The 16,105-nt window shown below is 40.9% G+C and overlaps 1 protein-coding gene across 5 annotated transcripts in view; it reads left to right on the forward strand.

Annotated features, from left to right (window-relative positions):
• Positions 1-15,852, forward strand: part of cacnb1 (calcium channel, voltage-dependent, beta 1 subunit) — a 34,579-nt gene extending 18,727 nt beyond the window's left edge. For 2 of the 5 annotated variants that reach the window (XM_041971713.1, XM_041971748.1), the window contains 13 exons: positions 1,950-2,069; positions 2,200-2,322; positions 2,952-3,088; positions 3,373-3,440; positions 4,588-4,748; positions 8,290-8,370; positions 8,447-8,505; positions 8,594-8,703; positions 9,643-9,651; positions 11,050-11,201; positions 11,364-11,459; positions 11,554-11,739; positions 13,068-15,852. In XM_041971713.1, coding sequence (XP_041827647.1) covers positions 1,950-2,069; positions 2,200-2,322; positions 2,952-3,088; positions 3,373-3,440; positions 4,588-4,748; positions 8,290-8,370; positions 8,447-8,505; positions 8,594-8,703; positions 9,643-9,651; positions 11,050-11,201; positions 11,364-11,459; positions 11,554-11,739; positions 13,068-13,607 — 1,842 coding nt within the window. In that variant the 3' untranslated portion in view covers positions 13,608-15,852. Of the gene's footprint in view, positions 1-1,949; positions 2,070-2,199; positions 2,323-2,951; positions 3,089-3,372; positions 3,441-4,587; positions 4,749-5,195; positions 5,225-8,289; positions 8,371-8,446; positions 8,506-8,593; positions 8,704-9,642; positions 9,652-11,049; positions 11,202-11,363; positions 11,460-11,553; positions 11,740-13,067 lie in introns of all 5 variants that reach the window. The other 3 variants (XM_041971731.1, XM_041971723.1, XM_041971740.1) reach the window with 3 other exon arrangements.
• Positions 15,853-16,105: the final 253 nt, after the last annotated feature.

Consider the following 16,105-nt stretch of genomic DNA (forward strand, 5'->3'; position numbering starts at 1 on the left):
AATGGTAATCAGAGCGTGTCGGGGAATAGCCCACCTGGAAGGGTGACGTAATCGGGATTCCCGGCGAGCAGGAAGTCGCAGCACAGCGAGTGTTGGATGTCCCCCCGCGATTAGACACATTGAAGTGGAAGAAATTATCTCCGATCCTGCGTGGGGCTTTTATCTGTCGCCCTGTCTTCTTATGGAGGTGAAATAAATAATATGAGAATAAAATAACCCTTCCTAGCTACCTCAAACAGATTCTGTGTTGCTTGATCCAAATCTGATTTGTCTATGTTAATAATGCTAATATTAAAAGATTAATCAGTATGATAAATACATCCTATTGAGAATAGAGCTAGGGGCTGTGATCCAGTATTTGAAAGGTTTTATTAACCTACTAGCATTCATTTCTGAATAAAACAATTGGCAGCGCACAAGCATGTTACAATTTCACATTCCACGTCAAACGATGATTATGTATTAAGTTTTATGCATTTTTATGAATTGTGACTGGCCATCAGAGGTGCTTTGAGTGGCGCCTCTGCCGGTCAGTGTAAATTCAGATAAAATCTGACAGACTACGGGCGATGAGAAGTCTGTGAGAGAAGCGCCATCTTCTGGGTCTACCCTATATTACAAGGAATGGGTGGAGTTTGATTAAAACATCGACACTCCCAGGAGAAGGAGGGGGCCTCTCTGGCGGCTGGAAGTTGGAAGGCAGCTGGCTGGAACTGGAATGGAACTGGGCTGGAAGCCGGCAGGTATTCGGCTGGCTTTCAGCTTGGATGGGAACTTTTAAACCGCTACTACTGTACATCTGTAGATAGAGATATTAAAGCTTGAGGGGTTGTTCTGTAATTCATAGAGATTTTTTCAATATCTTTGTCACCAAATTGATAAAAGTTTAGATTCTTGATTATATTTTTTCCCCAAGTTCCCCTGATAAACAATTTGAAAATGTATTAAACTTCAAATCATATTGAATTTTGGAACTTTTTCAACAGTGATGCGTTGAGCAAAACGGTCTTTAACATATTTCTGACACTGAATCGAAGTTCTGAAACAAACCTCCAAACAATGCGGGTCTGTTGTATTCACTGTGTGTGAGTTTTCAATCAACATTACCTATGGTTTATGTCATCGTCATGCATTCTCACCTCTATTTTAAAAACCTACACCTAATGACTCACTTCTGCCTAGCACATTCAGCTGTTCACATTCCTGTCAGTACCTCCTACAAAGTGCTGAACAGTCTGTCATTTAGAAGAAAAACAGCAACTGCAGAACAAGTGGGATTGTTATATAAATTGAACAGTCAAACTCTTCAGAAGCTGAACGGTACATTCAGCCAGCACTGCAAGCTCATAAGAAGTGCAGGGCTTTATTGTGGCATAGGAGTTTGGATCAGGGTCAGCAGAAGAGTGTCAAGTTACAGTGCATGGTGAGTGGTGGATGTGTTGGAAACTGTAGCCACTTCATGAGAAATTTATATCTTCACTGATATTATAAGCAGTCCTTAGACCATTTTTTTCCCTCTCTGTCCATGTTTCTGTACTTGACACACCCACACACTGAATCTATTGTCTCTTTGCATAAAGATTTAAGACCTGAACTACTCTGGTGCTGCAGTGAAAATGTTGGTCGGTTGTTATGCATCCTTTCCACCTCCGATTACACAGAGTCAGCTTGCATGCAATATGAAGGCCAGGGGCCCATTTTGTGTTTATGTAGGTTTCACTTGTTGAAGCAGCCTTGACAACCCAGGACCAGGGTGTGTGTGAGAATGTACGGTAAAGTGCAACCCAAGAGAACAGCAATCAAATAGGTAGAAAAGAACAATCCGGCCATCTGGTCAGACTTTCAGCACATATACAAAAAGAGTGGAGCTCCACATGTTGTTTAAGGCGATATACTCTTGTTCTTGTGTTCCTGTCTTAGCTACTCTTTTGATTCATTGTGTATTTCAGGGCTCTGCAGACTCCTACACTAGCAGGCCGTCGGACTCTGATGTGTCCCTGGAGGAGGATCCTGAAGCTCTGAGGAAGGAGGCTGACAGACAGGCTCTTGCCACCCTTGAGAAAGCAAAGGTCAGTGATCATCTGTGGCACATCGATCACATGCACTATCTGCTTATTGTTTATGTTAAAAACTTATACACTGCTGCATCTCTTCTGGACCCTGAATGCCACGTTTCTGTTTTTTCCATCATGGCTTCAGACCAAACCAGTGGCATTTGCTGTGCGCACAAATGTCGGTTACAACCCAGGCCCCAGTGATGATGTTCCTGTGCAGGGCATGGCTATTTCCTTTGAAGCCAAAGACTTCTTACACATTAAAGAGGTTTGAATATCCCACATAATCTTTTCAGCTCTTTTACCGTAATTTAAAAACAGAGCTCTCACTTCAGCACAGAATTTTATTAGATAGTAGTTTGTTTAGCTAAGAACTTAAATTTCGTCTGGAGCTAGCATATTGTCAGAAGACCCTGGATGGTGCAGGGTAGAGGATTTCAAGATCAGGGCTTCAGGTTTTTCTCCATTTAAACAACTGGCAGAGATAGTGGGTGGAAAGCCAATGAAGGTTCATGCTTCGCTGCATCTTACTGTACAGCCTCCTTCAGTATAAACTAGCCAGGCTATGAGTGGGTGTTGGCAGCAACACAAGCTGCAGTGCAGCGACAGATAGGTGATCCAAATCTGTGAAAAGAAGAAAAAAATTATATTTAACAGCTAAATAAAAGTAGTTCTAAATGTATGTTTCATATGCAAATGTTGAATTTCTATGGTATTGCTGGCTTTGAATAGAGCCTTGCAAGCAAGGATAGAGCTCAAATAGCAGCCCTGCTAGGGCTAGGGTTTACCTTTGTGCTGTCATAGAGTTAAGTTTTAGCGTAAAAGTGCCAGTGATAAATTCTACTGCATATGTGGTGCAGAAACTAATTTGTTTACTGCTAACTGGTTATTGTGCAGAAATACAACAATGACTGGTGGATTGGGCGTCTGGTGAAAGAGGGCTGTGAGGTGGGCTTCATTCCCAGCCCAGTCAAACTGGAGAACACCCGTCTGCTGCAGGAGCAACGGATGAGACAAAACCGGCTCAGCTCTAGGTAAACATGAAAGGTGCTCTTTATCTAATGTGTCAGCAGTGCAAACATGAGTCACTCCTCATCTACCTGGCAATGTAAATCATCCTGAAATAGACAAAAGTGCTGCGTGAGTCACTTTATTTCTCTGTGAAACTACAGTATAGTATATACATGAGTCTCTTTAGCCTCTGTATATACACATTCAGTCCAGAGGTGTCTGTATTTATTTTGATGATTTCAATAGTATTCAGTAGGACCTGTATGGATATGTTTAATCATATTTCTATCTGCTTTTATCATTGCAGTAAGTCAGGAGGAAGTTCTAGTCTTGATGTTGCTACAGGAACCCGCAGGCCCACCCCACCTGGCACAGGTGAGATCACATGGTCTCCCTTTCAAGTCTAATATTTTCTTTGCAGTTTTAACAGTGAAAATGGGGGAGACTAGACTGTCGCCGGATATTTAAATCAAAATATTAATTGGTTAGTTATTCAGGCATGATGATAAATCACAGCGCGTCTCAGTGGATTGCTGTGTGAGAGGTCTTAGGAGGTTCATCATTAGCACACAGGATGGGACTGAAATAGAAATGTGAATGGTCCACACTGATTAAACTTGTTAAGCATGTCTGGCTTGTGTGAGTTTGCATCACTGGGATGACATAGAGCTGCCTCTCGGAAGTTAATATAGAGAAAAATAAACATCTGGGATAGACTATAATGGTGTGAACTATTCAAATAGAACCACTGAGCTGAAGTTCATAGTTGTAAAACAGAAACAACATCTGTCTGGTACATCTTAAAATCCTGACCTGACTTTGAGAAGTTGAAGAGTTAAAATTATGCGAAACGTATTTAAGTTCTGTCCATTAGATATGAAGCTACCTTCGGAAGTTGGATTATTGTAGCTTTACAGGTACTAGTATGTACTGTAGATTTTGTCATGGTTTGAAGCTTGAAGAGTTTTCTACTGTAGTCTTTGTGATGATGCTGACAAATTATTGGACAAGCATGTCATAACAATGTCCTTACATCAAGTCCCTAAAAGAACATTTAAAAAACAAGACTCCTGTTATCCCTGCCCATCAACAACAACAAAACCCCAAATTCCTTCTAAGCTTAATTCCTTTCTTTCCATCATCTACCTTATCTCTGATTCATTTCAGCTCGTTTTCCACACTTTTTTTCACATCAACACTTCAAGTTTAATTGCTTTCACACTGAATTTACTTTCTTTGCTGTTCTTATTACACGCTACATCTGTGCTTGAATTCATGATTATCCAATGTGTTCTTTCTTTAAAATGTTTAAATAATTTTATATCACACTTTTCAATCGCTGTCTTGCCATCTCTTTCCTCCATATGGATTCCTCTCACATCCTTCCTTTTATTCATTCTTTCTCCTTTTGCTTTTCCTCTCTTATTTCCTCGTCGCCCTTTCCCTTCACCTCATGCTGCTCTCTCCTCTTCCTCGTTTTCTGCTGTCTCTGTTCAACAACCCCCCCACCCCCCATCATTAGCTCACGTGGACATATCCACGGTGGCCTTTGACGCTGACCCTCTCGACCTGGATGCTGAGGAGCCCCCTGAGTCCCAGGGTGACCCTCGCTCCTCCAAGGGCATGTCAGGCAGCGTAATATCCCCCCAGGCCAACGCCCACCGACTGCCCTTCTTTAAGAAGGTAACATTAGGGGCCCAGTGCTTACCTTGCCAGTCTATCTCCTCCTCCATCCTGCACTCGTGCTCTAAGATGTCGTCAGCTGAAATCTTTCCCTTCCCAGTTTCTCACTAACAGCTCACAACTTAACTGACCCTGCCACTACTTTAGCTCCCAAATCTAACCCTGTTCGGCCTCCTCAAGTTTCGGTTTCAATGGTTTTGCCAAAATTTGTATGGATGTGTGTTTCTGTGCTTGATCAGCTGGGAGAGGCATTAAACTAACAGATACTCTCTGAAATGGCTGTTGCTTGATATCAATCGGAGGCAGCTAGTGTGAACTCTAATAAATAAACAGCTGCTCTCCCAATCTCCCCCCTAATCCTAACCTGTCAATAAATAAATGTGCTCTTGTGTTTTGTGCTTTTTTTCTTTTGTCTCCTCTTGCTTTTTTTGTGGAATGATAATGTAGGTGGCCCAGCTAAACAGAAACAGAAGTCGGTGAGTGTGGTAACCTCTAACATTTAATCTTGTTGCTCTTCATCCTTCATTGTTTCGTCTTGTCCCTCTTGTGGTGGCTTGTGGTGGTTACTCAGCTTTTCATGCTTCCAAATTTACCAAAATATCCAAATCATTTGTAAGTCATGGTGACACTTCTCTCATGTCCGTTGAGATTATATCACAGCTGCTGTTGTGGAGATGCAGGTGCAGATCTGTCCTACACCCTTTGAGTCAGAGTGAGGTTGAAATGCATCCTGACACACTCAAGTTTTAATTTATAATGACTGCTTTGAGTGCTCCAACACACATTCTGTTGTTTTTTTTAATGAATAATTCATACACAGTGTTTTAAGTAAGAGATGTAGACAGTAATTTCCCTGCAGGAGTAATCACAGCATCAGCTCAATGCTGGAGGGCATATTATATTTTTGGGGTTTTAACCTTTGAGATTCTCAGCAACTTGCATTCAGTTCACTGTTTTTTCCTGTTAAGACAGACACTAGATGCTAAGGACCAAAAAATCTCTTACTAATTGAATTGAATTAAGATTCAGCAGCCTGAGCACTGTTGCGCCATTCTTCATTTGCTTTGTGGATGTTTCTGTTTAAATTTATTGTCATGGGGGAGTGACATAAATAAGAAAACATGCCATTTATCCCAATATACACCAAAATCCAGGATAAGTTCAAATTTTTCATTTAGCTTTTGGGTTTAACATGTGTTAAAGAATGAGCATCTGTCCTGCTATTTTCAACCAGTCAGAGCAGACCAGGATGCTTGCAAGTGGCTCCTTAAAGCATTACTCCAGTTTCCGACCTTAACACGCTATGCTTCTGATTTGTTTTGATGGCACGCTGATAGTTATTATGCACGTTCTTGGAGCCGAAGTTGCCCTGTAGTGTCCTGAGGCTGAGAAAAACCACACTTTGCAACTTTTTATTTCCAGCCCGGAGTTACCAAGTGACAGCTGTGTTTTGAATTGCGGTACCACATCACATGCCAACACTTGGATATCAATACACTGGCCATTTTGGACATGCACCATGGCTGATTCAGCAGAGAAAGAGAGAAAGAGAGAGAGCAAAAGACTGACATCGGACTGACTAACTGGATGGAGAGAGTTCAGAGAAGAGACAGGATGCAATAACGGATGCAGAATTAACCTTTGTTAGAGGGTTCCAAAGTAAAAAAAAATCTACCGAAGTTCAGTAGTGTTGCTTTAAAGACGGAATACAGATTTTCTTCTGTTGAAGGCTAATTCGGCATCCATCTTGCTTCCTTCCTGTACCGTGAGCTCCCTCCAGCCAGTAAAAGAAGTCTCATCTTATTTCTTATTCTGTTTCTTTCGCTCATTCTTTTTCTCTCTTCCTTCAATAATGTCTTCTTGTGTTTCTTTGCTTAATCAGCCATGGTGTGTGTTCAACTGGTGTGTTTATATCCATTTGCTAGAGTGTGATGTGGTGTGTAAAGCAAAACTTGGCTGCAGCATCTCGCGGCACCCCGGAAGAAAAAGCTGTGTAGTGCATTTACTCAGCCTTGGGAAGCTGCTGGGTAGTGACAGCTCCAGAAATGTACATAATAGATGTCACAGTGTTATTGAATGAATATGGAACACAGTGGAGTTTTTAGATTGGAAAGTTACCTATTGCGTCTTTAAATAGGCAGCATCCAAAATTAAATATTTCCTAGCAGAATCCTGCAGTATGACATGATTATTGTGTTTTGTTTTTTTGTTATTTTTAGAATAAATTATGTAAACCTCTTCTAGTATTTGCCTTATACAAAAAATAAATAAAAGGAAAGTTTTATTTGGTTTATTTTTATTTATGCAGTATTTATCTCCAATAAACATGGCAACTTCTGACTCAGTTTGATGTACACTATCATCCCTGCCACGCATCACTCTGAACTGTCCTCTTGCTATTCAAAACGAATGAGTAGCATAGCTTTGTTAAGTACTCTGGCTTTGGCCTCTTTATTGACAAGAGCAATTTTGAAGCTTTTAAATTGCATATTTTTAGCTCCTGTGAATACAAATTAGGTGAAATGAGCTTCCGTTGTTCAGCTTTATGTAATGTAATGTAGTGGAAGAGGTCACTCCAGTGCTTTCTGCTGCCTGAAGTGCTGTACAGTACACACAGAGGAGTGGGCATGCCTGGAATACAAATCTGAAAAGAAAAAAAAGAAGAAAAAAAAAAATACACGCCCAATTTCATTGTTATCAGACTATATAACACACGTGATTGTTCACCTGAAGCGGGCAGTGCATATGGATCTTCTATAAATGAGTCATTTCTTTCATGATTCATAATGTACAAATAAGCCTTAAATTCATGTCCAGTATGGACTGTTTGTGTGTGTGGGTGTTCAGGAAAAAGTCTCTCTGTGGGTTAGTCAATTTTTTATTGTAAAGGGATCTTTATATTAAGTTCTGTAAAATTCAGAAGTATATTTGTTTAATTTGATCATTAAGAACTAGGAAGCAGGAAACGGGTCATTCAAAAATCCAATTTGGTATTCTTTTTTTTATTCAGTCTTAATCTAACTGGTTTTCAGTATATATTTGTGCACTGATAACAGTTATGAATGAATTATGTTATTGTGTTTCAGTGTATTTTTATTGTAAAAACCATAATTGACAGTTCCTATCCAGTGTTGATGCATAGCAAGAAAGAAAAAAAAAACAAAGGAAAAAAAAATGCGAAGTGTTAAGTATGATGCGTTTAGTTAGGAGCTGCAGCACAGTCACGAGAGCTCTCCTGACACCCTGGCGTCTGGTTTAATTATGGACTCTTTAATTATGCGAGACTGCAGAATTAGAAATAGAGGCCACTGCTCTCAATTTAAAATTGATCCCTTACACCGAACACTCAGAGACACTCAATAAAACAAATGGTCTACAGCATCCGTCAATCTAACCTCTCACATGAGAGGAGGAGGAAGGATTTATGCATGAGTGCAACTCTGTCACTGCAGATCTGTGTGAGCTTTGTGAAAGTGTACATGCAAACTCGTCATGACAACATGACTCAAACAAATTCTGGTGATGTCCTGTCCTGGTTTAGATGGAGCATATCCCTCCGTATGATGTGGTTCCTTCTATGAGACCCATCATTCTCGTCGGACCTTCGCTCAAAGGCTATGAGGTGAGGAAGAAAACCTGTGTTTCATACCAGATGCCACTTCCATAGTTCATTTCTAATGTGTGATGTTGTGCTACAGGTGACAGACATGATGCAGAAAGCACTTTTTGACTTTCTGAAACACAAATTTGAGGGCAGGTGAGAATGAAAGCTCCTTACCATCTTATGACTTACAAATGGATGGATGTTTGTATGAACCCAGTAACATGCTGGCTCTTTGTTCCAGGATATCCATCACACGGGTGACGGCAGACATTTCTCTGGCCAAACGTTCAGTTCTTAACAACCCCAGCAAGCACACTATCATTGAGCGCTCCAGTACTCGCTCAAGCCTGGGTGAGACAAGCTACTTTCATTACTACTGGACAGAAAGCTGAGAAAATGGCATTTAGACAAGACTTTACTGAAGTTAGGATCTCATTAAACAGGTGTACGGTAAATTTTAGAGAGAATAAAAGGAAAGTAAAAGACTTTTCTGTTCATCATGTTGTGTTGCTGAACATCTTCCACTATCTGTGTTTCATATCTATATTTTTTTAAGTGCTTTCTTTTATTTAAACTGGTAGATAGACTCAGACCCACTGCTGAAATAATAATAAAAAGAGTTTAACTGAAGCAAGGAAAGACAGATTATTTGAAAATGTAGGTTTACAGCATCAACATATTAAATCTTACATACATTAGACTTTGCACACACAGATAAGCTTTAAATTGACAATAGACATAGATAATATCACCAGATTTATTGTTTTGTCTTTATAGAGGCAGTTTAATTTTCAGTTTACCATGTAGCTCATTTGCAGTTTAACAAGAAAGAAATACAACATTTAGAATACATCTATAACTCAGTGTATTCAGTCTAAATGAAGTTGGAAGTTTGAAATTTGGTGAGCAGTGTTATTTGATGCACCTGTTACAACACCCAACAACACACTGCACAGTGCTTGAATGCATCTTTCAATCACTCCAGCAAGGTGGGAATAAAAAACATTTCTTTTACAATTTGACATGACAATCTGAGGACATTCTGGACACCGGTGTAGTGTCCGGTGTGAAAGTGTACATGCAAACATGCCATGACAACATGACTCATCTAGACGATACAGACGGACAGAGCATGCACCCGAGGCAACTATGTATCTCATCAATCCTACTCTGATTGAGTCTGATATGGCCTCCTCTTTCTTTTCATCCTGTCTTTTCTGCCCTTCACCCATCTTCCTTCTTGCTCTCCCACCACCCATCCTCCTTCTCCTCCTCTGTCTTTTGATTCAGACGTACTGGGTATGTATGCTTTCCTTGCAACAAAACAATGAAGCCTCTCTCCCTCCCCCTTTTTTTCTTCTAACTGTATTCATCATCTGCTCATACATTGTTTGTCTGCCTGTCTGCTTGCCTGTCAGTTTCTCTGTTCCTCATGCATCCGTGTGACAGCCTGTAGTTTTTAACATAAAGGAAAAAATAGCAAAAAAAAAAAAAAACCCAAGCAGGAAGAGGTCCGTGGGAGGGCAGAAGAGCCGCTCTACAAATGTAAACTGGAATGAGCAGAGGGATCTTTCAAATGCTGCCATCACCATTATGATGTGACCCTTGATGCTATCCCTGCTCTGTATGTCTGCAGTCCTATCTCAGGGTTGCTTCTATGGCAGCTGGACCTCTCCTCATGAACTCAGTCTTGTCATGGTGGGAAAGAAAGTTTATATCTGCAGTTTAATTCAAATTCCCTGAGATTTTGTTGACGTTAATGGAAACTGTGCCTGCTATTTCCATATATGAGTTAAAGTTTACATTTCTTATAAATCTGCAGAGGCCCTGTTTCGCCTCCATCTTTCATTCCTCCACCCTCTGGAGGCTGCTGAAATGTGTGCAGGTGGTGTATCTGTGGAGATTGCCTTGTCCCTGTTATCTCTCTCTCTCTCTCTCTCTCTCTCTCTCTCCTGCTGCTGGGTTAGCAGCACACGCTCCATGGAGGCGATTATGTTTGACCATACAGACAATTCATATTCTGGTTTTCACTTCTTAATCTCTGTCCTCACATGTCCCTCGGCTGATAAGATGAGTAACTGTGTTTGAAATGCAAAGTGACAAGCTCTTATAGGCTGATTTTGAGGAACAATGAAAACAAAACGCCCAAGTCAGCAGTCTTGAGTTGCTCACCTGATGGAGTAATTACCGCTGTGCTTAGTAGTGCTAACAATAACTGACGTTCCGTGTTTTTTATGCTTGTTTGTTTGTATTTGTTGTTGTAGTTTCTGTTTTAAGTGAGAAATTGTGCCCTTATTGTAAGCTATTTCAAGTACCACAGGCAACTCATTTCTAAGTGCCTCCTTCCTTCACAATTTTGAATTAAAAGCAACCCGAAGCACTTAAGAAAATCTGAAATGTCTGGAGGTGGCAACTGAATGAGGATGCTGCAGTGCTCCATTTAGCTTTGCTTAAATGGAACTTAACATGTGGTCCAATCAAATTCATATGCTTGTAAGTTTTTTTTTTCCTTCTTCCTCTTTTTTTAAGCTCAGACATGCATGAGAAAATACTAACATGTCGGTTAAATATTTGTGCACAAAGCAAAAGGGGAATGGCTTATTATAGAAGCTGCATCTCCTCAAACAGAGAAGTTGTTCATATGCTGTTTCCTTTTTGTTCTGGTGTGTTTATGTGTTCTGTTTTCTGGGTCTCCAGCTGAGGTGCAGAGTGAGATAGAGCGCATCTTTGAGCTGGCCCGAACCCTCCAGCTTGTTGCTCTGGATGCGGACACCATCAACCATCCCTCTCAGCTGGCTAAGACCTCCTTAGCACCCATCATTGTCTATATCAAAATAGCCTCACCTAAGGTAGGACAATCAGTGACTTGATAGTAACAAACTTTTCACTTTCTTAAATCAAACACATTTTTTATGCATTTTGCCTTTTAGTTAGTCATCTTTCTGTAACACATTTTTCTTGAGATAGTGGTGACTGTTGCTTTAGTTGATAGTGCTGCTAATTCTCTGCAGGTTCTCCAGAGACTCATTAAATCCAGAGGAAAATCCCAGGCTAAACATCTAAACGTGCAGATGGTTGCAGCAGACAAGTTGGCTCAGTGCCCACCTGTGAGTTCTGCTGGTAGATCTGATGGCTCTTAGATAACAATTCCTACATTATGGCTCTGTAACAGAAACTAATAGTTACTACTTGGTGCTACAGGAACTGTTTGACATTATCCTGGATGAGAACCAGCTGGAGGATGCATGTGAACACCTGGCTGACTACCTGGAAGCCTATTGGAAGGCGACACACCCGCCGAGCAGTAACCCTCCCAACCCTCTGCTCAACCGCACGATGGCCACGGCGGCCCTGGCCGCCTCCCCTGAGCCTGTCTCCAATCTGCAGGTACAGGTGCTCACCTCCCTACGTAGAAATATGGATCTGTGGCCTGACATGGACGGCGCCATAGCCAGTGAGGCGAAAGTGGAAGAGCATGCTCTCTGAAGTCCAACAAAAAGGAGCAGGCGGGGGGACTCCGGCAACTTGATCCAAAGTCAGAAGCGTGCTCTCTTTAAATGAGAAGGAAGAGTGTAATAAAACCCTGTTTATGCTGTATATAAAAACAAAAGATGAAGATTCATACAACTATATCTATTTTGGAAGTGACACACAAATAAGGAGCCAATTCTCCATATATGAACTGTTAGTTAAAGAACACCTGCAAGTACACTTTTTAGTCTGTATATTAACTATCAGCACTTCCTTATGTGCAGTTTGAGTTGTGTTTTCAGTTTCAAAGCTCTGGATGTGGTACCTCTGCCCCCGAGGCCCCTTCCCTTTCACTGCAGTCGCAAGTAAAATAATATCTGCTGCCCCCACCCTGCCCTCGTTTGCTCTGTGGCCTCATTTCTCCAGCACTTTTTCTTCTCAGAGAGGCTGAATCCAATTTGCTGTCCTCCTCCATGTTGCCATGGTACCACCCCTGAAAACAGCAAGTCATGTCCGCCTCTTCAAAGATAGGCTTAGAGTTTGGTGGAGGCTGTTTTTCTAACACTCCGTCTTGTTTAATCAGTTTATCACAAAAGACTAATCAGTATAGTTTCTGCATCAGTCCTTACTGGCTACTCATTAACTATAATGAGATGCAGACTGTCAAATATATTTATGTCTGTGACAGCATGGCACCAAAAGGATATCAACTATTTTTACACAAGCAGTTATGAGAGAGCATCGGCATTAAATGCAAAACAGAACACGAGTTAGTTGTGTTTTAAATAAGTTTGTATTTCTTAATTTATGTTAAACAGTTTCAGTGTAAAGATCATTGACATATTCTTTTGATCATAACAGGAGAAATTGCTGCCTTGTTTTGCTATTAGCTCAATCAGCCAGCAGATGGCACTGTTGTAATGGCAAGTGTTCTGTTTAGCATGTTGGAGAAATTGGGTGTGCTTTTGTTTTGCATATAAGTGGCATAATTTTAACAAAAGCAGAACTAATCTGTTTTACTAACTGAGTATTTACTGGACATTTCTCTATCTGTACTTTGTGCATGCAAATGTATGTGTACACAGTGCAAATTTTCAATGTCCTGTAAGGACAAATGTGTATAGCTTTTTTATAGTCTTCTCTTTTCTCTGTTTGCTAACCCTGCTGACTAACTACTGACAGTTTGGTTTGCTGTTTGTGTCTTTGCATGGTATTTTTTGTGGCATGGGTGTGACTCGCTGCAGGGTCCTTACCTGGTGCACGGAGAGCAGAAGCGGGAAGGGGGTCTGTCAGAGTGTGGTGGGAGCAGCGCTCTGCATGACTATCAGGCAGACCTGGGAGGAAAGCCTCAGCAGCAGCACCAGCAGCAGACGTACCTTCGATCATCTCGTGGTCAGCTACGAGGAGGGAGTGGGCGAGGCCTCTCACGCCAGGACACCTTTGATTCCGAGACCCAGGGCAGCCGGGACTCCGCCTACACCGAAGCCGGTGACTCCTGCATGGACATTGAGACTGACCCTTATGAAGAGCCAGAGCCCTACCGAGGGGGTGGGGGCAGCCGCCTCCACCTGGCACAGCATCATGGCCGACAGGCCTCTTGGGAAGACGAAGGTGCTGAGCCGGACCAGGAAAACCTGAACCACCCTCCTATACCGAGCCACACACAGCCTCATGGACGTGCCAAGCTGAGGGAACGTTACTGCCAGGACCCTGCGGACACAGGGGCCAACATGGGCCGTAACAAGAACCAGGACGACTGGGGGAGGGACGTGTACATCCGCTGAGCACTCACCTTGCCACAGAGATGAGGAAGCTACAGACTGGGGACAGAGGAAGGGGGAGGGGAGGGGAGGGAGAGGAAAGGTTCTTGTTTTGGGGTATAAAAGGAACTGTGGGTTTGGGGCCATGCCTGTCAGGCTAACAAAAACCTGTTTACATCCCAGTACAATGTAAACATATACATCAGCTGCCAGATGCCATTTTCATCAAGTTCTTCTTAAAACATCAACTTATTTACTTTTCAAAGAAATTATATTATTCTGTTTTTGTTTCCTATGTTAATAGTGCATGAATATCATGGATTTCTATTCTGACAGCACAAGGGCAGTTATTATGATTGTGAACCTATATGACCCGATCTCTCCTTTAGGTGTAGAGTGTGAAGGCTGGTAGAGCTGTGGTCTGTCATGTCTGTCCTCTGCAGTCTTAAACAGGGTCTAAAGTCACCGTTCCCACTTATGTATAGTGTCAGGGTTTCTCTTTATTCCCTTTATTGCACTCACTACTTTTTTGGCTTTCAGGGTTTCTTCCCGTAAAGTGATCCAGAAGTTTTGAGTCTCTTGCCTCCACTCTATCACCCAGACCTTAAAAAGCTAGTGGAGAAGTTGCCATATTTTAACAAATTTTGATGTTGCTACACTCATTTCAGCTCAGTTGCAACAGTTACACTCCAAAGATGTTTACTTCTTCCCTGACCTGGATCAACCTCTGTACGTATCTGATCCAGTCCTCATATTTCTGTTTTCCTCTTCATGGGTGCTGAGGGCACCTGCAGTATTTGCCTGTGGTGCAGATTCAAAGCTGCATCCAGTGCAGCAGTTGTAGTTGTGTGAATGATGTGTTCTGCCTTAGTCTCTCCCAACATTAAAAAAGAAACAAAAAAAAAAAACAAAACAAAAGAAAAACAAACAAAAAAAAACACTGTTATTTCAAGAAAGCTCCAATCACAAGTGCCGGAATGTCTCACCAAGCCATGTCCACCACGGGGTGGGATGTCTTAACTCTTGTTACACTGCTTTTCACACCTTGTCTTTGTCTCTTAGGGTCTTGCAGCGACTCTGCAGTCTGGCCCTGTTGTTGTTCCAGCACGTTGCTCGTGTCGTTTTCTTTGCACCAGCTTCACCGTCTGTTTTTCAGGGCTAATGGTGATAGAAAAGTACTTGTGTGTGGTTAATCACTCCCAACTTCCACTTAAACTGCTAGCTTGTCTGATATTAAATACCACTCCCTTCTTACTCCTGATTTTTGACTGAATTAGTGTTGTTTTGTTTAGTTTTTTTCCTGTGGACATTTTGCAACTTTTTTAAACTCTTCAGTTCTTGTGAGGTAGTGAGAGGAGCATCATGCAGGGAAGGGGGGATCTGCTTTGGTCTTCACTTGGTTTATCTATAATGGAAAATCCATGAATGTCTTTGGTGGGCTGCTTCAGCTCACCCCTGTCTTCAGCTGAAAAAATAAATATTAAATAATGATCAGTAAATAATGTTATTGTTGCGTTATCGCAATTGTTAAAATGATGAAATAACATGTATCATTGGTGCCTGACTGTAGCTACATTTTGCTTTTTCTGCCTTTCATTTTTAATCTGTGGATAAATTCGTATTTTAATTAAAAATGTAATCAGAAGATGTCTTAGAGAGTTAATTGAAGTGGTGAGAGGGGAATTATCAAATACAGCTTTCTAGATGCAAAATCTACACATGTATGACTGCACACAAACAATGCAGATTGTGTGTCTCAAGACGTGTATATTTGTTTAAATCCAAAGGAAACATTGGAACACAATAGTGTAATGTATTCTGTTTTTATTTCAGTCTGCTGGTACAACCAATCTGTCCAGTTACTGTGCTTTGATGGGTGTAAACAAGAATAACAGGAAAACTTGTCTTCTAAAGAAAAACATGTCCTCACTTCTAAGTTAACATGTCTCTTTATTTTCTCTCATTTGTGTTCACAGGAAATAATTATTTCCAAAACTCTCCTTTTGTATTTAAATAGATATAAACCACTTATGTATTTCGCTGAGCAATGAAGCTTAAAGTTACTGAACTTAGAAGGAGCCGGATGTGGTTTGTACATCTTACTTGGTTTTTGTCACATCATCATTATCTGTGCCTGCACTGGTGGAAATTACACATTTGTGATTTCCATCTGAAGCTTAAATTTAGTCTTTGATCAGAGTGTTATTTAATAAGCAGTTTAGATGACTGTAATATCAAACAACATAGAACTGAAGTCACAGGACCAAAGAAGGACAAAAACAAATTCAATTATAACTGCTCAATTCTGTTACTTGGGAAAACATAATCCAACTAAGGTTATAGAGTACTTCACAAGGTAAAAAAAAAAAAAAAGAAAAAAGCTGATACTTTTGAACAAACAAATATAAACTAAAATTATGTACATGACTTAACTATTGAGTGTTAAGTAAAGTGGAAGACATCTCTCAATTTATTTAGATTATTTAAATTTAATTATCATATGGGATACATATTTAGATAAA

This window comes from Melanotaenia boesemani, chromosome 2 (assembly GCF_017639745.1).
Source record: "Melanotaenia boesemani isolate fMelBoe1 chromosome 2, fMelBoe1.pri, whole genome shotgun sequence".
In the NCBI taxonomy this organism is placed as follows: domain Eukaryota; kingdom Metazoa; phylum Chordata; class Actinopteri; order Atheriniformes; family Melanotaeniidae; genus Melanotaenia; species Melanotaenia boesemani.